The following is a 27,969-nucleotide window of genomic DNA, read 5'->3' as shown; positions in this document are numbered from 1 at the left end:
GGAAGAAAATCAACGTATTTCCTGGAGGTGCCTTCGCATTCCCATCCCCGGCCCTCCGACTGGGCAGAGCACCGCGCCCAGCGGCCACACACGGACTCATCCACAGAGGGACTTCTCTTTGAAAAGTGCTTTATTTCAACAAGATCTACGTTAGGTGCATGGAAACATATCAAAATGTTACAGAAACATGTGGCCCCAGCTGAGGCCTTGTCAAATCACGTCATGATCCCTAGATGCATCCGTTTGTAAGTTCCGAAGACCGACAGTGAACCTGGTCATGTACCATTGCGGAAGGCAAGTCAGGATTATGAAAAGGATACTTCACAAAGCTAAAACAAGTGATGAGACCCTGTTACTAGCAGCAGTAACACAACAGAAACCACCGGCCCCGGGAAGCAGGCCTGGGATCGCCTGGGAAGACTCCAGGGGTAAACTGAGGCTTTCCCGTCACAGTTCGTCCACATCTCGTGCTTCGGTAAAACGCAGGAGGGCGCTGTAACCTCCCATGACAGGGTAACTGCTTTCGGTCCCACCTGAAAGGAGGGTTGCTACATTCATTTTCACCTCTCTCCCTCTCAGAGACCACTTCTCATCTGACTCAAGCAAGGATTTGTGTACAGCTTAAGCAGCAACTCAAAAACAATGCGCCGCTACAGCAAGGATGTTAGAGACTTCCTCTGCTTGCTGTCCCAGCCCCCACGTCACGGTTTGGCCATGAGGCCCTGAAATTCCCTTGTTCATACAGAAATTCCTCTCTTGGCGATGTATCTAGGACATCATATTTCTCCATGCCAATAAGGAGCTTTGGGTTTGTTTTTTTTTTTTAAGAGAGCTTCTCTTAAGAGTTTCTTGCCCTTCTGGGATCCATTGCTTCTCTTCGCTCCTGACACTCAGAAATAACCACCCAATTCTGCAGAAAAAGATTTGCGCCAAGAAGTTTTGCATCTGAGAACAGATTTGTGTGTGTGTCATTACAGTTTAAAGTCTAATCTACAACGATTATAAAATGTCTTTATCTGGGGATCTCCAGGAGAGAGTATTATTGTTTTCTTTCTGGGAGGGAGGAGGGAAGGGTGCAAATATTTCTCCTTGAAGTCTCAGACCAGAACCTCAGTCCTCACATTTTTCTCTAAGGTGGGTAGCTAATCTGAGTTCCTCCCTCCTCAACCTCATTTAAAATCCAAGTCCATCAGCTTGGAGATGCGGGCGCACATTCCTCGCCAGCACGCACAGGCAAGCCTGCTGTTTGTGCTTCTCAGCCTCTCCCCAAGGCATCCCCCCACTCCCATTTCACTCATCACCTGTCCACTCATGTGATCACCGAGAATGTGACCTTGTGCTTAATCTCATCATCACCTGGGGGAACGCACCCCCTTCCCAGCCTGATGGACTCGGGCTTTTCCTTCATTTGATCGCCTTGTAACATAAACCCCTAGAAAAAGAAAGCCAGATGTGGCTATACTGCTTTTCACAAGTTAGGGGGGAAAAACCCTATAAATTGGCCTTTTGTTCTTCACACAATTTCAGGTTCATTGCACACAATTACATAAACCCCCACAAATCGGTACAGGAATTCAAAGCCGCCAGGCCATGTGATACCAGTGAGAAAATCCAGCTCATGCTGCGGTGAAGTATCTCTGTTTCAGCCGCTGCTATTTCAAAGGACCTTTCCAAAATTCCTGATCGGGTTATTAGGAAGTAAGAAATGATCTCTAAACAGGGTGGGCCAAAATGGCAAAGTACGGCCCACAGTGAGTGGAAATGTATCCTGTAAGATGCGATTTCCCCTGACTTCCACCCTGAATCCGTCCCCCCCACCCCTGCCCCATCTTTAAAAAGCCAGGTCTACCTTAGTATCACTTTCTCAGAAAGGGATCCGGCAAACCTGACGTTTTGCAACGTCTCCATATTTAAACTATCGTAGTGCTAGTGCAAATCAAAAAGAACTTTCAGGAACCAGAAACAGCTGTCCAACAAAAGTTAGCAGTTAGTAGTTGGCTCTGTGGAAATTTCTCTGCCTAGCCCACTGAGGAGAATTACTGTGGCCAACAAAGGCTGTGAACAGTCACAATAAAAAGAACTGGAAGAGAAGTCTCTTAAGTCATTTTCTCAAAGGCAAGACTCAGGAAGCGTGTTTGCATTCACACAGCCGCTCTCGCCCATCTGGAACAAAGGGAGCCTCTCCTGACCCGGTTTTTCTGTGCACTTACAGAGGCCCACCGAGATGCCAGACTGAGACTAAGACCACCGGATTTCCAGTCCATGCCCCACGGGGTTGGTGGCGCGGTCCCCGAGGAGATCACCTCGCTAAGAGGCCCCTGGCACCTTGCCAGGTGACCATGTGCCATCGTCTTGAAAATCAACAATAAGACCACAGCTGTGAGCCATCTAGAGGCCACGGAGGCCACAGGGGAGAGCAGGGGGCAGGAACTGCCCGGCTGCAAGCCTCCACCTTCCCTGCAGGTGCTGACCAGTGGCTCCCTTTCCCTGACCGCCCAGCTCCCCAAACCTTCCTTGGAGGGGAGGTGAGGAGGTGGGGAGCCTCTCCGCCAATGAGGCTGAGACACCTGCTGTTAGAGGCTCCTGGCCTTGCTTGGTTGATCCCCCAGCCGGGCCCCTGCCCCGAGTGTCTATCTGTCCCTCTTCAAACTGTGTCAGCCACACTGTGGCCCAGCTGCCCGGAAGTCTTCCTGATGGGGACCCCAGGGGGACAGTACTGTCTTGCCCTTTCCCTGCAGTTGGGCCTCTTCTAATGATCACCCAGGTGGCTGCTCAGAGAAACTGAAAGAGAAGCCCCACCCTCCCGATGCACCTTCGCAGGGCAGCCCCAAGAGCTTCCCCGAGCCCCACACTCGGTCGATAGCAGGCTCATTCTTGGAGTCCATCTCCACACACAAGGTGAGAGCAACCTGCAAGAATTCAGTAGTTGGAAAGAATGGTGCCCTGACTTCAAATACATGGCCTCAGCATCAGGCGCACGAGGATCCCCTGATGATCCGAAACGGGCCAGGCTTGCAGGTGTCTGTCATTCCTGCAAGATGCCTCTGCATTTCCCTAAAGAGGAAACTCTCTGGCCACACTAGCCAGTCTGCCATGTACAGAGCAGTGAGACCCTTCCTTCAACTCGAGGAGGCACCAGAGAGTTGGGGCCGGCAGCTTGGCGTGCTGATCGTGGCATCAGGCTCCTCTGCTGTGTCCTAGAGGTGGCCACGGAGGCGAGGACAGAGGCAGAATCCACAGAGATCATCACATCCGTTTTTGTTATTTAAAACCATCAAAGTTTCCAGTGTAAAAACGTGTGGGCTCATTGCAGCTACGCCAAGGACGGTTTCTCTTTCTCTTTGCGTCGCACCTTCCCCAGGGGCAGGGGGCTGTTACTTTGTTAATGTCCAATCCCCAATCCTGTCAGGAGTACAGGGAGCATCTCTACCAACATATAAATATCCCAGATGGTGAGCTTGCTGAGTCCCCTTCCCTTCTAAACATGTGTGGCTGCTCCCTGGCGCTGGAGGGGAGAGATTTTGTCTTCCGCTTAAACCCCTCAGGTTGGTGATGCCTCTGATTTGCCCTCTCTCGAGCATCATACCTGCAAGCCCTGCAGACTCATGCTGGTTGTTTGGAATTCAGTTGCATGTGAATATCAGGTAGGCACGTGGATATGTACCATGTGTGCACACACGCTTCCATTGCGTGCACGTGCTCATGTGCGGACACAAACACACACACACACACATGCACACACACACGCACATGCACACACGCATGCACGCACACATTTTAGGTCCTTATAACAAAGCTCAAAAGTCCTTGTGAGTGAAGGAAAGGGGCAGAGTGCAGGGATCCAAGGATGGGGAGCCGTGTGCTGGCTTCTCCATCCCGCTCCGGGCAGTGAATGGTGGCTTGGTGGCCGCTCGAGAGGTCTCCATCTAAATGGTTCCATGAAAGGAAGGTATCCAGCTTCCCGTGCGTCTTCTCATGTTGGCGGCGGCCCCTGTGGCATCTGGATCCCCTCCCTCTTGTGGCTTAGATTGTTGCTGGGGTCTCAGCCATCTCCTCCAGCCTCTGCCGGATCATCAGCCGGAGCACGGTGTACCTGGGGACAAGGACAGCTGTGGTGGACAGCAGAAAGCGACGCACACCTCCTCTTGATCTCTCCCCGCCACCCGGGCCACAGGGCCCACCTGCCGCTTCTTCTCCTTCTATCGCAAGCCCAGCCATCAGCCACTTTGTGGCTTGTGTTCATTTCTATACCCAGTGGAGAGGGACTGAACAGACCAAATCCAAACTAGACACCTTGCGTAGTTAGACACTCTAGCAAAAGAAAGATGGGAGAGCGAAACAGCACCACCAACAGTAAGGCTTCCACCAAGTGAGCGCTTACTGTGCCCAAGGATCCATGACACAGGAGCTCAGGATCTTCACGTGGGCTGGACCATATGAAATTGCCATTATCTGACTATTTTGGCAGGGGGGTAGGGTATCTACAAAAAAAAGGCAACTTTGTATTGTTCAACCTAGTATCAGTACCTGCATCTTGCAGAATAGGCTATAGCAACTACCAAGCGTGGGTGCCCAAGACTTGATGAATGCCGTCTCTGCCCCCTCCCCGAATAATAAGGCAGCGCGGACGCCGGAGCGTCTACTGCTATAGGACTAACAGGGACGTTCCAGGGCTTGGCACCCCATGGCAAAAGCTATCTTAAAAGTTTGGCACATAGTAAGTGTTCAGTAAATATTAACTGCTATCATACAAGTTATTATCATTGACAGAGCAAATATAACATCGGTGCTGTTTGCCAGCAGCAGAAATCAATCAATTGTTCTGCTATATTCATGGGAAGTAGCCCACTTTATGACTAAACATGGCAAAAAAATCGTAAATCATAATCAAAAAATCAAAATCATAATCAAAAAAATCAAAATCATAATCAAAAATATTACCCCCAAGAAATAGGGTCAAACAGGTGAAGGGGATTAAGAGGTACAAACTTCCGATTGTAAGATAAAAAGTCACAAGAATGAAGAGCATAGAGAATACAGTCAATAAGACTGTAATAACGTATGGTGACAGATGGTGACCACACATCGTGGTGGGCACTAAATAATGCATAGAATTGTTGAATCCCTACGCCATACGCCTGAAACAGATATAACATTGTGTGTCAACTATACTTCAAAACATAATTTTTTTTTAAATCCTCCCCAGAGAGAAGCTTTATGGGGCTTTTCAAGCCAAATGCAATTCCCAGAAGAGAAATGTTGGGAAGGGAGAAGGGTAGGAGGAAAGGATTTCCGAAGTAGGCTGCTCAGCCTACTTTCCACTGCTAAGATGGCCTTCCCTGGCATGCTTTTATGACCCACATCAAAATGAGAAGCTGACCTAAGAAGCAAAGAGACCAACACACTTATGTTTTGTGTCCCCATCTGAGATCCACATTTGTCATGGGATGCCCCCGAAAGGAAGTCCACAGGGCCCAGGCCCACACAGCCACTCAGCACAGTCCCTGCAAGGCACCTGAACAGAGAAAGGGCTCCCGAAGGCCCCAGAAGAAGCCCAACCAGCTGCCCTGGGGCCACACATACTTGCGCATCAGCTTCTTGACTTCCCGGTCTTCTTCCTCTTGGAGCTTCTGAATGAAGCTTTTAAGGACAGGCATCTCGAACTTTATGTACTGGGCCACCTGGGGAGGAAGAAGGAAGTCTGGGGCACATCCACACCCCCTCCCAACCCTATTCCAATTCCCTCTGGTGTCTCTTTTACATAAGACCCAGAGCCGTGGGGCCCCTATTTCTACACTGATCCAAGATTTCCTCAAAGGAGGTGGCCAAGCCTCATTCTTCTCAAGGCTGGAATGGAGTTTGCGGTACAGACGGCTCCCTACACATGATACAGACCTTCTAACTTCTCATTTCTCGTCCCCATGCATCCAATCCATGACAAGGTGAAATCAAATATGGAAAAGCACTTTCTCTTGACGCAGTGATGCAGAGGAAGACCCGAACCCACGATATTCAATAAAGTTCCCTGTTTGCCCCTAAGGGGATTTACGGAACCATGGCTTAGGATGATAGTCAGCATCTAGAGTCTCCTCCAAATGGGAACTTGTTCTGGAGAGGCTGTGGGGGTGAGGGTGGTTCCCACGTGAGTTGAAGTTAAAAGCCATCCATCATCCCCCACGAGAACCCCACCCTACTTTATCAACTCTTCTTCATGGGACAAGTGGATTTCTCTACCCTATTCATGTCTACGTGACTTGTTTTGGTCAATGGAATGTGCATGGACATGATATAATACATGACTGAGTGGAGGCTTCAAAGGAGTTTACATAGTTTGGTCTGGTTTCTTGCACCCCAGGGAGGCACTCCCCCTTAGGCCTGGGTCTCTGAACAAGACATGCAGTGCACACGTGAACGCAACCCGCAGCCCACAGCAGAACTGCTGCTACCAGCCTGCAGCCCCCAGGCTGGTAAATATCTGCTGAGAAAGAACGTAAATATCTGCTGTTGTAAGCAGCTAAGATTTGGAGGTGTTTATTACAGTAGCAAAAGCTGGCTGATGCATAAGATAAGGTAAAATCACTGCTAACTTCTTGAAGTCGCTAAAAGAAGTTTGCAGAGTGTCTCAGGCCTCTTATGGTGGCCTCAGCCTAGCCTCTGTGCTCATTCTCCCTGCCTCATGGCCATCACTGCTTCAAGGAAACCTGGTATTGAGGAATGGCACAAAATGGGGCGTGGCCCTTGGCCAAAAAGTCAAGCTATAACTCAGCCAAATCCCTGCCCTCCTGAGGTCCCCGACCACCCGACCAAAAGAGGACTCACATCATAGGTGACTTCTTCCACCTGGTCCTTCTCCATAAGAAACACTTTGGAGACCTGCTCACACGGGCCCTGGAGGATCCGAGCAACCAGCGGGTAATCGGTGTTCTTCAGCTTCTGTTTCTCTGTAACATACACAGCCAGAAGCAGCCCTGAGTTCGGCCCAAGCCCTTTCCACCGTAAGTAGCGGCCAACTCAGGGGTCCAAATGGCCCAGGCACCTTAGGAGATGTGGCCACGTAAGTCAGGAGACTGAATGGTGAATGAACAATCCTCGTTCAAAGCAACCACTCCCTCCCCCTAACAGAACTACCATGCTCAAATCCTTTGGAAGATACTATATTGGAGGAATTGGTTTTATCTACCTCTTGAGAAAATCCAGTTCCTTTTTAAATAAGCAGATAGGTTCTAGTGTTTGTTTCCTGGCCACATACGGCATTCCCCAGTGGACTCAGCCAGTAAGCCCAGCAGCTTTGGAGGAAAAAACAACACTTGGAAGTTTCCAAAAGCCAAACAACAAGCAAATGAGGCAGGGGTATTTTTTTTATTCTTATTATTTGCTGTTCTGAGTGAAGTAAAGACGTTCGAGTACACAGTATTTTTCAGACTTACCACCGCTGGTGTGGACCACATACAAAGCAAACTCCTCTGCGGAATTCTCGATCTGAATCGGAAAAAAAATAAAGATGCTTGGAGGAAGCACATATTCATACATTCCAACCCCAAGCCATTCCTTCCTGCGTCTCGCAAAGCTAAATCAACTTTAGGCAACTTTTGAGGGGGGAGCTATTTATCTAGAGTTCTCAGGGATGATTAGGGGATGGGACAGGCAGGGAGCTTCATCGGTTGCCGCAGATAATCAGGGCTAACATTTATTGCACCTGCCAACACCGTGCTCAACACTTTGCATACGTTCACTCATCTAATGCTCCCGACAGCCCCTCCATGGGGTCCCGTTAACTCTCATTTTACAGATGAGGAAACAGAAGCACACGGAGCTTAAGTAACTTGCTCAGCTCATCCATCCAGCGGGTGACGGTTGGGGATTCGAACATGGAGCCTGTGCCCTTAGGCCACTGGGCGATACTAGCCTCAATGAAAAATAAGAATCTCTGACTTCAAAAGATAAAGGGACAATTACTTATACAGGGATTGCGGAGAACAGAGTAACGGAACTTTAAAAACACTCGTGCACTATGATTTGCACATCTACTAAAGTTTCTTAAAAAATTGTTTTTAATGTTTCTTTTTGAGAGAGATACATAGACAGAGTGTGTGGGCAGAGAGAGGGGACAGAGAATCTAAAGCGGGCTCTGTGTTGACACCAGAGAGCCCAATTCGGAGCTAGAACTCACAAACTGTGAGATCGTGACCTGAGCTCAAGTCAGACACTCAACTGGCTGAGCCACCCAGGACCCCCTGAAATTCCTTTTCCATAGCTGGTTCCCCAAATGTGTTTCAGAAGTCAGTCTGTGCACAGAGCCCCAAGCAGTCATCAGGCCTGGGGTGTCTGAATCCCCTGCAAGTTGCTGAACGGGCTCCCTGGCCTCACATCCGGGCTTTGGATTCCACAGGTCTAATTCAGGGCTGGGGCCTGAGCTGCTTTGCTGACAGGCTCCCATGTGACATTGATGTCGCAGAGTCTGAAGAGCCCAAACCGTCTGCCCGGCACCCCCTTACCGCACACTCTCCCCGGCCCCCCGGCCCTTGGGCACGCGTACCAGCCATCCCCGGCCAGCCAGCAGGAGGAACTTGCCTTGAATTTGTTGAGCAGCAGCTTCAGGACCTGCGGGGTGGTCATGGTGCTGTTGATGCGGACGTTGGTGACAGAGCCATAGGCCGGCGTGAACACAGACGTCTGTCAAAAGAGAGGTCTAGTTCAGGCTGGCGGTGGGGACAAGGACTGGGGCACTAAAACCTGGGTGTCGGGCCCCATGACCTGGGGTAAAGGGCACAGTGACAGTGGCCCTTACCCTGTGCACCCTGACAGCTCCCTGAGAGCCTGGCAAGCGGTGGGCTTTAATGTCAATAAGGCCGCCCCGGGCTTTGCCTAACTCAGGATCGAATTGCCCACCCGCCGCCCGCAAGGGGGGATCTGAGCTCGGCAAGTGGCAGGGCTGGGGAGGGAAGGTAGACCCAGATAAGGAAGACCCTCTCTCCAGATAAAACACCCACAAGGCTCCTTCCACTGTGACTTCAACACAAGGTCTCTGACCACTCTCCCATGATGCACTTGCTCCTAGGGCTGGGTCTGGACCAGGCAGCAGGAGGAAAGAGGGTCAGCCAGCTTTGAGTGGGGCAGACAGTGCAGGGATGCCCCTGGCTTGAGTCCTGAAACTCTGTTTCAGAAGTGGCACTTAGCTCACAGAAAAGGGAGGCCCCACACCAGCCGAGGGGCACATGGTGTAGGAAGTGGGTAACGTGTGGATTTTCCCCAGAGTAGTGAATGGCTCGGATGCTTGTCATCTCACCCACCACCCGTGGGGGGCTCCTGATCCAGGGTTCCCCGTCCTTCACAGAGCCAGCCGAACCTGAAGCCCACCCACGACCCAAAGACGGGACAGCAAACACTTGGCTTCCCACACGTCTGCAGCCTCGAGGTGGCAGCTGCCCAAGAAAAAGCATTATTCCCCTAAGGCTCCCCAGGTCCCACCCCCCCCATCCTCTCTACCTTGTGGTTGTAGAAATGGCCATTGATGGAGAATCGGTGGCGTCGGATTCGCCTCTGGTCGCTGGGTGTCCTCACATTGCCACGGCGACGCACCCCAACATCACTGCGCGTGCGCATCAGCTGCGGGGTGTCTTCCTGCAGGGTCTTCAGGCCCCTGGAGTCTAAGAGGGAAGGAGGAAATGAGCTCTCGGGCCGGGGGTGTGGCCAGGGCTGCAGTACCCACCACCGCCTCCCCCCACATATGTTTCATAGAAACTGTATTTCCCACTCGGGGGAAAAACATATGGTATAATGTACTGAGAAGCAGTCCGGTGACAAGGTTCAGAGCACAGACTTCAGAGCCAGATTCCCAGGGTCAAATCCCAGCTTCACCATTGCCATGTAGCACAGACCCCTCTATGTTCATTGCCTCAGTTCCCTCATCTATAAAGTGGGCATCACGGAATTATTAGGAGGGTTTAGTCAATGAATTCACACAAAGCATTTAGAATAGTGCTTGGCACAGGATAAGCATGACATAAGGACTTGCAAGATAGAGCAAGCTGACAATATCTTCAAGATTAGAAATGCACATAGCCTCAGACCCAGAGATTCCACTTGAAAGAATCCTACAGACACTTGACAAATGTGTGAAATGACACGTGTACAAGGCCACCAACTGCAACCTTGTTTGTCACAGTAAACGACTGGAATGACTTGGGGGGCCTGGGGCCTCAGTTGGTTAAGACTCTTGACGTCTGCTCAGGTCATGATCTCATGGTTCTGTGGGATCAGTCCCCATGTGGGGCTCCGAGTTGACAGCATGGAGCCTGTTTGGGGTTCTCTCTCTCCCTCTCTCTGTCCCTCCCCCACTCAAATGCTCTCTCTCTCTCTCTCAAAATAAAAAAAAAAACTGGAATGACTTCAATGTCTATCAGTAGGGAGTGAGCCAACTATCATTTCTCCACACAATGGAAAGAACGGAAGTTCTTCATGGATTTGTATGGAGCAGTCCTCAAAACAAACTCATAGAAACAGGGATGAGCAAAATGCTACCACTGATGGAAACGGGGAAGAAAAGAAATGACGTCCGACGATAAAGGTACATTGCTGTGTATTTGCTTGTATTTGCATAGAATATCTCGGCAAGATAGTGTCACCACGCCTTCAGGTTTTTTCTAGAGAGGAACCTCTAGGGTGAGTAGATGAAATGGGTAATTTNGTCCGACGATAAAGGTACATTGCTGTGTATTTGCTTGTATTTGCATAGAATATCTCGGCAAGATAGTCTCACCACGCCTTCAGGTTTTTTCTAGAGAGGGAACCTCTAGGGTGAGTAGATGAAATGGGTAATTGTCATCTGTTTCTTGGAATCCTCTTTGAATCCTGAACCAGGTGAATTTCATTTATTCACTGTACAACAACTGGAGCCACATCAGTCTTCATGTACGTGGGCTTGAAGCAGGAGCCCTTCCCACCGCGCACATACCTGTGGGACTCGATGTCTGTTCAGTCTCGGGCGGGGCGTCCGCTTCTGAGATCTGAATGTTGGGCACGGTGAGAGGCTTCAGGATGGTGCTGGGGAGGCAGGAAACAAAAGGGAGCCTGGCTCAGCCCCTGCAGGGAGACACTCCCTCTCCTGCGAGGGGAGCACTTCGCCTGTGCCAGACAGGGGACCAGAAAACACCCATGTGGACGGCCCATGCTGTGTCCCGTGAGGCTGGCAAAGCTCCAGGGCTGAGTACTGGCCGGCGCAGGGGTATTTCGGAGGAGAAGATGCTCATTCCCAGCAACAAACACAAGCATCCAATTCATCAAGCCCAGGGTGGAGAACCCCAAAGAACAAAATCTGTGCGTTGTGTGCACGGAGTTTCTAAGCACATACGGGTTCTATGGCTTATTTGGAAAATCCTAAAAACAGACATTTCTTTTTCTCTGGACAAGATTCCAGTCCAGGTCCTTTTCTATTGGAGGAATAACTCAGAAACTGCTTCTGGCATCTAAAAGGAAGGGTTGCCCCGAGGATCCGGGCTGCGTTGGAAGGGCCACTGATGATGGTGTGCTTGGGGGTGCCAGATCGAATGCCCAGCCAAGCCGGAGAAAGGACCACAAGCAGGCAGTCTGAGCAGAGTCCTGGTGCTGCCGTGGTAACTGGCAAATGACTCCCCTAAGCCAGAAAGGATAATGACAGCAGCTCAGAGAAGCACACCCAAAAGCAACAGAGGATTTGGCCCGAAAGGAGAATCATACTTAACCAATTAGAACCATCCCAACATGAGAAGAGTGTGGGCTCTCTGACACCCGGAAGAGATGGGCCTTATGGTCCAGGGACAAAAGTTTTAAGAGAAGAGAATAGTTTTTTGGAAACACTAAAATGGAAAATCGGAAAGAACTTCCTATTGTAGTAGAACTCTGGACTTCGGACTCCAGAATGGAACTGGTCAGAGCCTCTCGGGAATAGTGAACACCGGGCACCCACAGGGACCATGGCCCATTTCCTCACCGAGGCAGAAACAGGTCTCGGGATCCTTCTGGACACAGTGGTCCAGGCGCTTGCTTTACTGTAGCAGGCATCAGAGTTGACACTACCACCATTCCCGACAGCTCTCTCAAAGTACTGGTCGGTTTCAAGAGCCACCCGAGACTGCCTGACGTTGCAGGGATGGGAGAAGAAACGAGTGTGCAGAGTGAAGGACCCCTTAGCAGGCTCAGCCAAAAACCACGCGGTCAAATGGCATTTCAAAAACCCTCTCATTTAGGGAACAGAAGGTAGCATAGGCCAGGGATTGGGACGTGACTGTGGGAAGGGTTTGACTCACCGGAAACCAGATATGGCAAAAGTGCTGAAATCAAAAGTGGAATGAGAACCCAGCCAAGGTAGATGAAGCCAGAGAACCTTGACTAGACATCGCAGCGCCTGATGGGATGCGCAACAAATTCCCTCCTAAACCTCCCTTGCAAAGAAAGCAGATAGGCTCCAGGGTCTGGCCACAATGTAGGTCTCTCTCCACTTTAGAGAAAGATAAACTCCACAATGTGGAGTTTAACAGAACGTTCAGTGTGTCCAACAGAGAGGGTCTGGTTCTGGTTTAAAACAGAAAACACTGTCGCTGTGGTTTTGGCTGAGAGGTCGGCCCGCCCCACCCATACTCCGGCCCCAGGGCAGCAGGGACCGATAAGTTTCTGGATGGAACACAGCCAGTCACTTGATACCGAGAAATGAAGTTCCAGAAAGAAGTCCCAGTAAAGAGGGCGGGCCTCACTGGATGCACTTGGCCACCATCAGACAGCGGAGGGAGGAAAGGAGCAGACCTTCCCAGACCTCCCAGCAGGGACCCAGAGGCGGGGGCCTCCCAGACTACAGACTGCACGCCGACACCAGCTCCAGGTGGGGCCTGAAGGGAGCAGCCCCCAAGCTGACCTTGTCTGTGTGATTTGGACAAGTCCTGATGCTCTTCTTCATCTTCCAGGTTTCCCCCCAGATACGGAGAGCTTTGGAGAGAATGCTGGAGCCCTAAGTGTCTCCGGAGCGGGGTCATTCTATGAGCAGTGGTCCCCGTGGGGAGGTTCTGGGACACCAGGCGTCCATTGGAACTCTGCAGGTCGGCCTGGCTGGCCACTAGCGATTCCCTTCAGAGTCTCGGGAATTCTCCATGAGGGAGGACACACCGCTCAGCCAGGCACTGGTGCGTCTCCCCTCTGACTCTCACCCGGTGATTGTGGTAACAGGCATGGTGGCCAGACCACACCAGTGTCTGCTCCCTCCTCCTCCTCCTCCTAAGCCCAGAACAGATGCACCGGTGGTGCAGGTGGGAGAATGGAGAGCTGGCTTGTTGGAAGGAGGCGGCATTTACCAACTCAACAATATGCAAGAAGAGAAACCCCCGACACTCCCAGTCACCCCCAGGCCCACCTCTCCCCACTCACCCCTGAGCCCCCAAGTTACAGCCAGAGTGCCAGGAGGAAGAGGATGGCGGGGGGCGGATGCGTTCATTGTCATCCTGCATCTGCAGACGGATGGGCCGGCGCAGCCCCCAGGAGATGTTCAGCAGCCCCTCCACGATGAACTCATCTTCCTCCTGCCCACAGAGCAGCCAGCACGGTGAGCCAGCCCAGAAAACCCCGCCAGCACCACGCTGGGGGACAGCGCCCTCAGTGTGTCCTCGCTGGGCGCACCCCGGTTACACTCACACCCCAGCTCCAGGACGCACCCCACTGCAAACTCTCCCTGACGCCCTGAAGAGGACCTCACGGGTCAACACAAAAGTTGCCTTGAAATTCAAGAACACGTGTGAAGGATAAAAATGGGGTATTTTGCAGGCACCCGGATGGTGGCTCAGTCAGTTAAACATCTGACTCTTAATTTAAGCTCAGGCCATGATCTCACGGTCTGTGAGTTCAAGTCCCACGTTGGGCTCTGAGATGACAGTGAGGAGCCTCCTTGGGATTCTCTCTCTCCTCTCTCTCTGACCCTCCCCTGCTCGTGCTCCCTCTCTCTCAAAATAAATAATTTTTTTAAATGGGGTGTTTTTTTAATACTTTATAGAAAACAAGCATACATCTTTTAAATAAGTGAGACTAACCTTGCTAATGAAGCAGAAGCTAAATTCCTGCATTAGCTACTTTCCTCTCCCTTACCAGGGAAAATGATATGTCTTTAGTTATAACATATATTTAGCAATCTGACCTGTCCGTTGAAGGAGATTCAAAGTAACATTTCCTCAACTTTATTCTACAGAATACTAGCTCCTCTAACAGATCAACTGTTACCTTAAAAAGGGTGTCAAGTGATCATGATGACGTGCTAATCAGATTTCTTACCAGCAGAACTTCCCAGAGCCTTTAATTAGCTATGGGCTACATGACGGCTCTCCAGGAGGTGAATGGATCCGGCAAGAATTCCCAATTTATACTCAAGAATTGTTGACTGATAAAAAATTAAATGTGAAACCCTTTTAAGGGCATCTGCATGTTTTATCCAAAAAAAAAAAAATAGTCTCATTGATGATCATGAAACATTTTAATCATAGAGCATTCTGAGAATTTATTCTATAAGACACAGCCCAGAAAAGTTGTTCAAGGACCAGAATCTTGCGAATGGCCCAGTCATTAATTAGGAGAAGTTTTAAGGACAATGCATAAAAGGGTCAGACCTTCTTCCCCAAGTCTCAGAAGGAAGAGCCATGTCTTCAGGACATGCTGTATGGATAAAGACACACATGTCCAATGAACCACTGACCTGGATCCCGGGATCATCCTCAGACAGGTGGGGGAATAATAAAACAAGACAGGAGAGAAATGAAACAACTTTCAAGCGTGTGAGCATCTTGTAGGGGGGGAGCGACGTGGAAGGGAAGGTTTATTTAAGACTAGGCCATAAGGGGGCACGTGGGTGGCTCGGTTGAACATCCAACTTTGGCTCAGGTCATGATCTCACGGCTCATGGGTTCAAGCCCCACGTCGGGCTCTGTGCTGACAGCTCAGAGCCTGGAGCCTGCTTCGGATTCTGTGTCTCCCTCTCTCTCTGCCCCTCCCCTGCTCGCTCGCTCACACACGCTTTTCCTCTCTCTCAAAAATAAATAAACATTAAAAAATTTTATACATAAAAAAAGAACAGGTTATATGTATGGCCTTCTAGCTGGTCAAGGCTGGCATCACTACATGATTTAGGCAAAGTAGGACTTTGCCTAAGTGGACTGGTTTAAGGGCCACAGAAAAAGTCACTGCATGTCACATCTTATCTGCAACCAGCCTGCCTTAGTAGCTGAAATTCTACCATCTGATATCTGTTTCTATGGATTAAATCGCCATGGCTAGATAACCTGAAAATGCGTTTAGAACTGTATTACACATATCTTCTTATCAGTCTAGAACTCTTGAGTATAAATTACTCTACCAGGCTCCCAGATAGCTCATCATCTACCTGATAACAGGCTTTACAGAAATGTATACAGGATGAGTAAGCTTAGATTCAGGATGGGGGCTGGGGAAAGATGGACGGATAGCAAAGAGCATCCTGGGAAGGCACCCCAGGAAGACTGCTACAGAGGTGAGGAAGGGCAGAGCATTTCCACGCAGACCTCACATGACTTGCCCATTTCATGAAAGCCCCCCTTTGGGGCCCCCCCCCCCCCCCCACAGCCTCTCATCCCCAGAAATGTCCTTGGAACAGAAAAGCCCATCCTCTTCAGAACAAAATGAGCCAGGGGTCTCCTTCCAAAGAACTCCAGCAACTCCCGCTGACATCCTAAATGAGAGGCCACTCCCGGGGGCAGGAGAGGCAGGGACCCTTAGACCCTGGAGACGTGGAGGTAAAGACTGGGCTGGCCCATGGTCCCCCTTCCCTGAGGACCCCTTACCTCACGGTGTCGCAGCTGCAAATTCTGGCCTTCATAGTACAAATTGTAGGTCTTCAAATGCAGGAGAAGTTCGTTCCTTGCGGGAAAAATACAAAATACAATACAAAAATACAAAAGGTGTAACACTCCCAGCTGAAGCCACTGAATGTCGTTGTTCCCTCTTTTCTCTAACCTGGTCTTCGGCCACCCCAGTCTGGGTGTCTGTCCACATGAGTGTGTGCACACACACATAGCCACCACCCCCATCCTCATGTTCCCCCAAGATCGAGGTCAAGAGTAGACACGTAGCGTAAGGAACAACTCCAGAAAACCAAGGCAGGCCCCGCCTTCTGACCACAGTCCCCAAACCCAAGCTAAACACGCAGTCCTCCATAAGGCACAGATCCACAGAGGTAAATGTCTCCATAGTCTGTCCTCCCTCACATACGCTGTGAGTTACGACAGGACCCTGCGCTTAGGACAGGACAATCCCGGTAGGCCTTCACGAGACTCGGAAACTTCTAGGCTTTTCGGAAAGTTAAAAGGAATAGGTCTGGGGGCGCCTGGGTGGCTTAGTTGGTTAAGCGTCCGACTTTCGCTTGGGTCATGATCTCGCGGTTCGTGGGTTTGAGCCCCGCGTCGGGCTCTGTGCTGACTGCCAGCTCAGAGCCTGGAGCCTGTTTCAGTCTGTGACTCCCTCTCTCTCTGACCCTCCCCTGCTCACGCTGTCTCTCTCTATGCCTCCTAGAAATAAATAAAAAAACATTAAAAAAAAAAAAGGAATAGGTCTGGACCCAATGACTTACGCTTCATAGACATGACCTCAGGGCGTGTTTAAAAACCTACAAACTCCCACCACGGTGGACTGGATGCATAAAGGGGGCTGAGTCACATGGTGGGATATTATGTGGCAGCAAGAATGTGAATGAGCTACCCACAACACGGATGGGTCTCACGGACATTACGCTGAGTGAAAGAAGCCTCACACCAAAGACCGCGTGTCGGATGGTTCCATTTATATGAAGTTTAAAGTGGGTGCTAGAGTTCAGGATAGTGGTTCATCTTGGGGAGCAGTGACCACAAGGGGGCAGGAGAGGGCTCTGGGCCCTGGTGATATTCTATTCTACCAACTTTTATCTTTTTATTCTTAATTCTAGATTCTTTCAGTTTCTTTTATTTTTTGTTTATTTATTCTTTTAAGTGTTTATTTCTATTTGAGAGAGAGAGAGAGAGCACAAGTGGGGAAGGGACAGAAAAGGGGGGGGGAACAGAGGATCTGAAGCAGGCTCAGCGCTGACAGCAGAGAGCCTGATGTGGGGCTCGAACTCATGAACTGTGAGATCATGACCACAGCCAAAGTAGGACGCTTAACTGAGTCACCCAGGTGGCTCTTTTCAGTTTAGTTTTAAAATTTTGGGGGGGTGCTTGGCTGGCTCAGTTGGAGGAGCATGTGACATGTGACTCTTGATGTCAGGGTCATGAGTTCAAGCCCCATGTTGGGTGTGGAGATTACTTAAATAAATAAATACACAAACAAAATTGTTTTAACTTGAAAATATCCCGCTGAAGCCTCCTACCAGGCCTCCTTAGCTGTTAGGTCCTGGTTTCCAGGTGGCCCTCTGGAAACACAGCTCTCCTGAACAAGAAAAAGTGACGACTTCCCACCTCTGTGATCAGGGTGAGTGCGCATCAAACCTGAGAACAGTCTACTCAAGTGTTATCGGAAAGTGCATGCTAGTGCTTGGGGGCTGTGAAGGGAAGAGGCTGCCTGTGCTTTTGCCTCGTCTCAGGCAAGAGGTTACGAAGTTCAGTCCCTCTGATTCCAGCCATTTCAACAGAGCCATGCGGGGCCACCCCAGAGGTCAAAGCTGGCTTGAAATTCCAAGACTCTCCTGCCAAGTTAAACCTAGAAAAATCGGAGTAATTCTATGCAAGCCTAAGTGAATTAGTGAAAAATGTGACTTCAAGTAACCGATCAGTAGAAGTCGCTGGGGAAATCCTTCAATCAAGAGATAAGAATGATCCATATCTCACACAACTGCATGTCTGTATATGGCCAAATATGTGTAAAGGAATTAAAACAATTTGGTGTCAGATAAGCTAAACATTTAGCTCAGACACAGAGCACCCAGTGTGAACAAATCCTTGTGCTGGACATAAAAATATATCCTCGAAAATATAATTTGAAAAAGTCCACTTTGGAGGCATCTGGGTGGCTCAATCAGTTAAGTATCCAACTTTGGCTTGGGTCACGATCTCAGGGTTCACGAGTTTGAGCCCCGCGTTGGGCTCTGTGCTGGCAGCTCAGAGCCTGGAGCCTGCTTCTGGCTCTGTGTCTTCCTCCCCCTCTGCCCCTCCTCTGCTAGCGCTCTGTCTCTCTCTCTCTCTCTTTCTTAAAAATAAACATTTAAAAAAGGTTAATTTTTTTTTAAAAAGTCCACTTTGGCTCACATTAGCCAAAAATCTGAGCTCGAGAGATTTTCCTGCATACAGAGCAATGAAATTGTCTCCTTCTGTTCAGGGGGCACCTGAACGTTTAGTCAAAAGCCAGCAGCACAGGGACAGAACCTGGCTGGGACTCCCCCAAGGGGATACCATTGGTAGCACAGTGAGCCGCCACCATTAAGTCCTCCTCCTGGAAGCCCTCCAGGATACCATCTCTTTTGAGCATCCAAACGTGCTGTGTCTTGAAGGTCTCCTTTACTTTGCTATCTATGGCCAGGCTCTGGGGGCGTGTTTTTATCTATAGCACCAAGCTTGCTGTGCTCTCCCTAGTTCACACAGGGGCTTCGCTCCTTCCCCCACATAGGAGCCCCTGCTCCCCCGTGTACAGAAGAGGCTCCTATGCCAGGGGCTTCCATCCCTGTGGGACTAGCCACTGGGGACACAATACTACAGCGAGAAAATCTTACTTGGAGATGTATTTATCTTGTCCACATGGGACTAGGGAGGTTTGGTGACTGTAGTCCATTCTTCCTTTCTCTTTTCATCAGAAGGGGAGACCTGTATTTGAAAGAAGACACAGGTTAAAGTCAAATTGTGTCCTTAGGAACTCAGCAGAACTTGGACCAGGGGAGGGAGCACATGGCTCTGTTCCCACCCCAGATCCAGAGCTGGGGAAGCCCGACGCTGACCCGGGGCTGGTGAGATGCCACACTGCTGGCTGCTGCCTCCACTGGCCACAGCTGCTGGGGAAAAGCACCTGAAGACGACAGCCCTCGGAAAGCCCCAGAACAAAAGTTCCAGTCACAGAGAATGTTGACGCCCAAGTCTTTCCTGAAGAGATCTTCACCACACAGGATACAGATTTGTCTGATAGTGAATGCTCAAATTCTACTGAGGTAGACTAAAGATTGGTCAACCACCTAAAAATGCCCAGAGAGAGCTGGGCCCAATAAATCACAGCATATCCATCTATGATCGCCATTAAAATATGACAACGTTAAAGCCAATTTGGTTACCTGAGCTCATGGCAATACATTATGAAAACACAGGTTATAAAACTGTGCGTCCATTTTTGTTTAAAATATATGTAAGTATAAAACATACACATGTAAACGTCTATATGAATGGATCTATATTCAGATACTCAGCGATATATGTCAGTCTTTCTCAGCCTCAGCACTATTGACATTTGGGGCTACATCATTCTTTGTTGTGGGGGCTGTCCAGTGCACTGAAGGGTGTGTAGCAGTATCCCTGCCCTTTACTCACCAGGCGCCAGCGGCACCACCCAGTATGACGATCAAAATGTCTCTGGACATTACCCAGTGTCCCCTTGGGGCTCAATTGCTCCCAGTTTAGAAGCCCTAGTATATGTATATCTGTATGTAAATGAATGAAGGATTGGCGGTCTCTGGGTAACGGCTTACCAGAAATTTTCTTCAAATATTTTGTTATGAGCATTTTCAAACATAAAGATTTAGAACAAGACAACGAATAGTGTGCACGGCTGTTCTACCCTTAACATTTACTATCCTTCTTTATCACACATCTGTCCAGCTATACATTCCTTTGTTCAACAATCCGTCTTCTTTTTGATGCACTTCAAAGTAGATTAACACACAAAACAAGTTTCATAACTTAAGAAGATTGAAATCATATCAAATGTCTTCTCCAACCAGAATGGTATGAACTAGAAATCAATAGCAGGAAGAAAACCGGAAAATCCACAAATATGTGGAAATTAAACAAAACCATCCTGAACAACCAATGGGTCAAAGAAGAAATCAAAGTGGAAGTCAAAAATGTCTTCAAAACAAACAAAAATGGAAATTCAACACATCTAAGTTATGGGATACAGCAAAACCAGTTCTAAGAGGGAAGCTTATAGCATAAACACCTACATTAAGAAAAAAGGAAGGTCCCAAATAAACAACCTCAAGAAACTAGAAAAAGAATAAATGAAGCCCCAAATTAGAAGAGAGGAAATAACACAGATCAGAGTAGAAATAAATGAAAGAAAGAAGAGAAAAACAATAGAAAGGACCAATGAAACTACGTTGGTTTTTTGACAAGATAAACCAAATTGTCAAACCTTTAGTAAGACTAAGAGAAAAGACTCAAACAAAATTAGACATGAAAAGGAGACATCACAACTGATACCAGAAAAATACAAAGGATCTTAAGAGAATACTATGAACAATTATATGCCAACAAAATGGATATCCTAGAAGAAATGGATAAGTTCCTAGAAACATATAACCTACCAACACAGAATCATGAAGAAAAAGAAAATCTTAATAGACCAATAACAAGAAAGATTGAATTAGTAATCATAAATTTCCCAGGTCTTGAAAAGAAGGGAAAAGCCCAGACCAGATGGTTTCACTGGTGAATTCTACCAAATGTTTCAAGAAGAATCCATATCAATCCCTCTCAAATTCTTCCAAAAGAGGTTGAAGAGGAGGGAACACTCCCCAACCCATTTCATGAAGTCAGTGTTACCTTGACACCCTGATAGCCAGGTAAATAAAACTACAGGCCAATCTACCTGATGAATGCAAATTTAAAAATCCACAACAAAATATTAGCAAACCAAATTCAACACTGTATTAAAAAGATCATATAACATGAGGGGCACTTGGGTGGCTCAGCTAGTTAAGCATCTGACTCTTGATTTCAACTCAGGTCATGATCTCGCAGTTCATGAGATCAAGCCCCATGTCAGGCTCTGTGCTGACAGTGTGTAGTCTGCTTGGGATTCTCCCTCTGTCTCTGCCCCTCCCTTGTTCACAGGTGCTCTCTTTATCTCTCTCTCTCTCAAAATAAATAAATAAACTTTTTTAAAAAAGATCATAGAACATGATTAAGTGGGATTTATCCCTGGGATGCAAGGATGATTCCACACACATAAATCAATAAATGTGATCTAGCACATTACTAGAATGAGAGATAAAAATCACATGATCTAAACAGACGCAGAAAATGCATTTGACAAAATTCAACATCTAAAAAGCTAAATGACACTGATGAAAGAAACTGAAAACAAATACAAATAAATGGGAAAATATCCCATGTTCATGGATCAGAAGAATACTGTTAAAATGTCCATCGTACTTAAAGCCATCTCTAGATCAACATAATCCCTACCAAAATTCCAATGGCATTTTTCACAGAAACAGAAAAAATAATCCTCAAATGTGTGTGGAACCATAAAAGAACTCAAATAGACAAAGCAATCCTGAGAAAGAATAAAGCTGGAGGCATCACGTTTCCTGATTTCAAATCTTACTACAAAGCTGCAGTAACCAAAACAGTACGATGCTGGCACATAGACCAATAAAACAGAATTTAGGGACCAGAAATAGACCCATGGATATACAATTAATATTTGACAAGGGAGCCAAGAATATTCATGGGGAAACTTCAATAAGTGTTGGAAAGATTGGAAACCCACATGCTAAAGAGTGACATTAGACCTCTATCTCACACCTGTTGGAACAGCTAGTATCAAAAAGACACATGAGGGGAATCTGGGTGGCTCAGTCGGTTGAGTGCCCAACTTCAGCTCAGGTCATGACTTCACGGTTCATGAGTCTGAGCCCCACGTCCGGCTCTGTGCTGACAGCTCAGAGCCTGGAGCCTGCTTTGGATTCTGTCTCTCTCTCTTTCTCTCCTCTCTCTCTCTCTCTCTCTGCCCCTCCCCCAGCTCACGCTTTGTCTCTCTCAAAAATAAATGTTAAAAAAAAAAAAAAGACATGAGATAACAAGTGTTGATGAAGATGTGGAAAAGACTGGAACCCTTGTACACTGTTGGTGGGAATGTAAAATGGTGCTCCACTGTGGACATGTTGTCCACATGGCAGTTCCTCACAAAGTTAAAAACAGAATTACCATATGATCCAGCAATTCCACTTCTGGGTATACATCCAAAAGAACTGAAAGCAGGATCTTGAAGAGATATTTATACACCCGTGTCCATAGCAGCACTGATCACAACAGCCAAAAGGTGGAAACCACTCAAATGTCCATCAACAGATGAATGGATTAACCGTGTATGGTATACTATGGCATATTATGCTGCCTTAAAAAACAGAAGGAAATTCTAGGGTGTCTGGGTGGCTCAACTGGTTAAGCGGCCGACTCTTGGTTTCCGCTCAGGTCGTGGTCTCACAGTTCATGAGTTCAAGTCCCACATCGGCTATGTGCTGACAGCGCAGAGCCTTCTTGGGATTTCTCTCTCCCTCTCCCTCTACCCCTCCCTAGTTCTCTTGTTCTCTCTTTCTTTCTCTCTCTCTCTCAAAAAATAAATAAACATTAAAAAAAAAGGAAATTCTGACACATGCTACAATATGGATGATGACCTTCGAGGACATTCTGCTAATTGAAATAAGCCAGCCACAAAAGGACAAATTACTGGCTGATTCCACTAATATGAAGTTTCCAGAGTAGTCAGTGTCATAGAAACATTAAGGTAGAAACCTGGTTGCTCGGGTGCCTCGGTGGTTGTCCGTTAAGTGTCCAACTTTGGCTCAGGTCATGATCTCACGGCTCGTGAGTTCGAGCCCCGTGTTGGGCTCTGTGCTGACAGCTCGGAGCCTGAAGCCTGCTTCGGATTCTGTGTCTCCTCTCTCTCTGTCCCTTCTCCTCTCACACTCTGTCTCTCTCTCTCTCTCTCTCAAAAATAAAATAAACCTTAAAAAATTAAAAAAAAAAAAGTTGGTTGCCAAGGGTAGGAGTGGGGGGTGGGGGAATTCGTGTTTCGGGAGTACAGGTTTAGTTCCGCAACATTAAGAGATCCGTGGCTGGATGGTAGTAACACATGGATGGATGGTAGCCACTGTCCTTGATGCCACTGGACTGCGCACTTAAAAATGAGGAAGCTGATACATTTTCTGTGTATTTCGCCAAGACTTTTTACAAAATGGAAGAGGGAGGCAGAAAAGCCGGTGCTATCGTGCTACGACGTGAGAAGGACACAATCTGCCGTGGCTGGCTTCGAAGCTGGAGAAAGACGGGCCCGAGCCAAGGAATGTGAAAAGCTGAAAAGGACAAGCAAGTGGATTTTCCCCTGGGTCCTCTAGAAAAGAACACAGCCCCCGGCTGACACCTTGATTTGAGCCCGGTGAGCCCCCGTAGGTTCTGATCTACAGAACCCTAAGGTAATAAATTTGTGTTGTTTTAAGGGGCTTCATTTTGGCAATACTTTAAGGGGCCACAGGAAACCAATGCAAAAGGCTCCCGAAAGGAGGGGCATCAGTGCAGGGAGGGGAGCCGAAGGGCTGAGTCTCGTTCAGAAAATTCAGTCCCCACCTGCGTACCCAAAAAGTGGTATCCTCAGAACACAACTGTTCTCTCTAAATTACAAATGTTCATTTTTCAATATTTCCTAAGAGGAAAAACAATCATAAAAATAGGGGTACATATGCACTGTGGGGGGGGAGGGGGGAGAATCAGACTGGTGAAAAAGTTATTATTTTTTTTTAAAGACAATTACCCAAAACTAGTGAGTCGTTTCTTTTTTAAAGTACCTTTTCTATGCAGATTTAAGTGGACACCTTTAACAAAAATGTATTGTATACCAAACACATGCCACATTTTGCGCTTCCTAATGGTGATTCAGTAGCAAAGTGAACGAGCCCAGCCCTGCCCTCCAGGTCTAGCAGGAGATGGACAGGAGGAGATTGTTCTAGCAAGGAAGGCAGGTGTATGGCGGCACACAGAAGGATGCTTAATCTGGACTTGGGGGTTCCCAGGAGCTTTCTGGAGCCTCAGTGATCTCTCAGCTGAGACCTCAGTGACGAGGTGCAGCCAGCAAAGGTAAAGGTGAAGGGCAGAGTGGTCCAGACAGAAGCAGCATGCACCCCGGAGCTGTGCGAAATGGGGTGGTGCTCATGTGGGACCTTGACCATCATGTCAAGGCGTTAGGGTTCCACGGGAGGTTTGGTAGGTTGAAGAACGGCCCCAAAGCTACCCAGGTCCTAATCCCGGGAGCCTGTGAATGTTACCTTAGGAGTCCCCATGTGTGATTAAATTAAGGTTCTTGAAATGGGGAGACCACCCTAGGTTACCTGGCAGGATCCTAAATGTAGTTACAAGTGTCCTTCTAAGAGGGACAGAAGGAGATTCCGCTGCAGACAATCCCAGCAGAGGGAGAGAAACGTGAAGGTGCTACACTGGCCAAGGATGGAGAAGAAAGGAGCCACGGGCTAAGGAACAGAGATTTCCAAGTCGGAAAAGGCAAACAAGGGATCTTCCCCCCAGGGAGCCTGCCTGACCCAATAGTTTGGGCCCAGTGAAAACGATTTCAGACTTCTGGCCTCCAGAAGGTAAGAGAGTAATTTGTTTTAAACCACCACGTCTGGGACCATTTTTACAGTGGCAACAGGAACGCAGGGGAGGGTGTGATCAAACTTGAACTTTAGAACGATTGCTCCACCCGACTCTGCTTTGAGAAAGGATTATGGAAGGGAACTGTGGCAAGGGGACCCCGGGAGCGTCCTGACCCAGGGAAGGGGACAGTGGGGGTGGAGTCACAGTGTCCAAAGGGCTTAGAGAGGTAGATGGAAAAGTCGTGAGGCATCAATAAAAAGGTTTGGAAGCGGGCACGCTGCCAGATTCACCGTGGGGCTAAAGGCAGAGTTCAGGATGATGCTTGCGCACAGGCTGCAGCCCAAGGACGGCCACGTGGGGGTGGTGCCACATTCACACGTGCCAAGTTGAGGAACACGGGCCGACTTTGAGACACGTCCACGGAACCCTCTGGTGCAGATGACCACAAGCACAGCCGGGTCTGCGGCCCAGGAAAGTGCCAGCACAGGGAGGGAGGTCAGGAAAGCATAGAAGGCTGAGGGGGCAGGGCTCCAATGCACCCAGTAGGTCAGCGATGCGCAGGGGAAAAGGAGTCCCGTAAGGGAAGCAGAGAGACACAGGGCCCTGGAAACCAAGAAGAAAAGGTGCCTTGAAAAGGAAGCTGATGATAAGAGCCCAAGGAGAAAAGCCAGAGCAGCCTCTGAGCAGTCATGGCCGAGCAATGAATTCTGCAATTAATCTAACTCACAGATTGGGTTTTTTGCAGGACTCTTTTGTTCACTGCCTCCATCGTAAGCTATAATTTGGAAATTTTGTTTTGCATCTGAAAGCAGTCTGTCCTGTTCTTAAGGCAAGTCCCTTTGAGAGCATGCCCTCTTAAATCTACAGAACACACCAATTAGAGAAGTTTTTTAAGTTTAAGTATTTACTTTGAGAGAGAAAGCATGAACAGTGGAAGGGAGGACAGAGAGGGAAAGAGAATTCCAAGCAGGCTGCTTGCTGCGAGTGCAGAGCCCAACACGGGGCTTGAACTCACAAACAGGGAGACCAAAACCCGAGCTGAAATTGGATGCTTAACCGACTGAGTCACCCAGGCGTCCCCTCACCCCGAATTAAACAATTTAAGTCTTCTCTACAGTTATTAAAACGATTTGGTGCTTGAGGAAAGAATAGACAGATCAATGAAACAAAAGAGCATGTAGAAACAGACTCAAATATATTTGGGCACATAGAATGTGGGCTCCATCTAAATAGCAGGGGCAAGATACATTTTAAAAATGTTGCTGGAGAACTGGCCTTTAAAAAGGGGAGGATGGGGAAGCTAAATCCCTACTTTGCTCCTTCTACCAAAAGAAATGATAGCTGAATAAAAAAATCTCAACATTAAAACATAAAATTCTGGAAGGAAACGTAGGATATATATAAACTTGAAGTGGGAAAAACTTTCCTATGAAAGACTCAAAATCCAGAAGGCATAATTGAAAAAAAAACCCAAAATGGAACCAATCTGTAAAGATTTTCAACTTCTGTTTAGAAAAAAAATTTTACCCTATCCAAAGTCAAAAGTCAAGTACAAATTGGGGGAAAACATTTACAATACATGTGACAAAGGGCTAATGTCATTAATACGTAAAATTAGCTAATGTCATTAATATATAAAATTAGCTCGTGTCATTAATATGTAAAACTAATAAATCCGTAAGAAAAAGACTCTACACCCAAGAGCTTGGGCAAAGGACATGAATACTTTCACAGAAAAAGAAATACAAATAGTTAACAAATGTATGAAAAGATGGTCAACATCCCTAATCAGGATTTTTTTACTTCCCAGATTGATATAAATTGAGTAGTTGATGGCCCAAATGTGGGGATTCTCCAAGGTCCCATCACTCCACCTGTGTTGGGTGATCTTAGCAAGGCCATTGCTACGTATCAGACCTACTGGCTCAGGCTGCCTCCACCTTTGCCTCCAACCTGAACTTCTCCCCACCTTTTTTCTTACTCTTACATGTCTTCAGTTAGGGGTGTTAGGAAAATACTTAATAGCCTACCACATTGTTGAATTAAAACTACAGGTAACTGGGGCGCCTGGGTGGCTCAGTCAGTTGAGCATCTGACTCTTGATTTCAGTTCAGGTCATGACCTTGCCATTTGTGGGATCGGGCCCCACATGCGGCTCTGTGCTAACAGCATGGAGCCTGCTTGGGATTCTCTTCCTTCCTCTTCCTCTAACCCTCCCCTGCTTGCACACTCTCTCTCAAAATAAATAAATAAACATAAATTAAATTAAATTAAATAAGTAACTGATTCTAGGACCCAATCCTTTTGTCTGTCTCAAGGCCAACACGTGCATCTCTCTTCACAAACTTTGCAACTATCACCACAAATCACTGGCTATCTCCAACCAGTTGGGGGTTTGGGGAGAGGGAGGAGGGATGGGAGCCAGCTACGTTAACATTCACTTAAAGGCAAACACAGCAGCAGAGCTAACAAAGGGCCGGAAGTTTAGAGTTCAGCCCGATATTCCTTCAGCAGAGTATTGTTCCTCACACAAGGAGGGGTCGGAGGAAGATGGCTGATGGGGCTGGAATGTGGACTCAATTGGACGTTTCCTCGAGGACGCCTGCCAATATCTGTGGCCTGGGAGAGAGGGATTTGTTCAGTGGCTGTTGCAACTCTTTGCCTTCTGTTATTATCAAGAATTTATGGAGCGCTCTGGGAATCCAGAATGCCTTGTAAGAACCATTTACAAGCCACGCTTCCACGATGCCTCGAGAACGCACAAGTGGCCGCCATCATCTCTGAGGAAGAGCGAGCAAGATGGGGAGGAAGCTGGGGCTTCCCTCATGAGCCGGCATCTCAGACCCAGAACTGAAACAGCTCACAGCTCACAGCTTCCCACAAAGAAAAAGAAGGGGAGAGAAGGGGGACACAAATGAAGGACAACTTTGACACCAAACAAACATTTTCTAGAAAAATAACTTCACAAAAGATTATTTATAAAAAAATAATTTTTAATGTGGAGCTGCTCTTTGGAAGTCTAAATCCTACAGAAGGAACGTCCTCTATGAATATAGTCTTTCACGCCTCACGAATTCTAAATCAGTACAACTTCCCTGTAGGTAAAGCAAATGTTGAACCACATCTGCTAAAATGTCTGGAGGTTGTGTGTATTATTGGCTTGCTACGTCAGGACATGAGCCTCCCAGGGTTTAGTCACACTGAAGACCTGTTGGGGCCACCAATGAGTCAGTCCTTCCCTACTGGCACTGACATTGTGCCCTGGTGGAATGTTCTAGGTTCTCTTCAGCTCCATCAAGCGCCTGGGCAATACCATGTGCCTTGCTAGTTGAACCTAGTATGTTTCACATGAAGGCACATCCGTTACTTCCTGCTTTCACCGAAGACAACT

General features: G+C 48.0%; 1 protein-coding gene across 3 annotated transcripts in view; it reads right to left on the bottom strand.

The window, feature by feature from the left end:
• Nucleotides 1-112: 112 nt before the first annotated feature.
• The window catches only part of RASSF2 (Ras association domain family member 2), a 42,710-nt gene continuing 14,853 nt past the window's right edge, over nucleotides 113-27,969 (bottom strand). For all 3 annotated transcript variants that reach the window (XM_077766915.1, XM_077766917.1, XM_077766916.1), the window contains exons 2-11: nucleotides 18,716-18,806; nucleotides 15,825-15,900; nucleotides 13,393-13,544; nucleotides 10,955-11,043; nucleotides 9,487-9,647; nucleotides 8,572-8,673; nucleotides 7,428-7,479; nucleotides 6,820-6,941; nucleotides 5,584-5,681; nucleotides 113-4,093 (exon numbers count right to left, since the gene is read on the bottom strand). In XM_077766915.1, coding sequence (XP_077623041.1) covers nucleotides 4,024-4,093; nucleotides 5,584-5,681; nucleotides 6,820-6,941; nucleotides 7,428-7,479; nucleotides 8,572-8,673; nucleotides 9,487-9,647; nucleotides 10,955-11,043; nucleotides 13,393-13,544; nucleotides 15,825-15,900; nucleotides 18,716-18,774 — 981 coding nt within the window. In that variant the 5' untranslated portion in view covers nucleotides 18,775-18,806 and the 3' untranslated portion in view covers nucleotides 113-4,023. The remainder of the gene's footprint in view (nucleotides 4,094-5,583; nucleotides 5,682-6,819; nucleotides 6,942-7,427; nucleotides 7,480-8,571; nucleotides 8,674-9,486; nucleotides 9,648-10,954; nucleotides 11,044-13,392; nucleotides 13,545-15,824; nucleotides 15,901-18,715; nucleotides 18,807-27,969) is intronic.

This window comes from Crocuta crocuta, unplaced genomic scaffold (assembly GCF_008692635.1).
Source record: "Crocuta crocuta isolate KB4526 unplaced genomic scaffold, BGI_CrCroc_1.0 scaffold15, whole genome shotgun sequence".
In the NCBI taxonomy this organism is placed as follows: Eukaryota; Metazoa; Chordata; class Mammalia; order Carnivora; family Hyaenidae; genus Crocuta; species Crocuta crocuta.
This window is presented reverse-complemented; position numbering and strand designations above follow the sequence as displayed.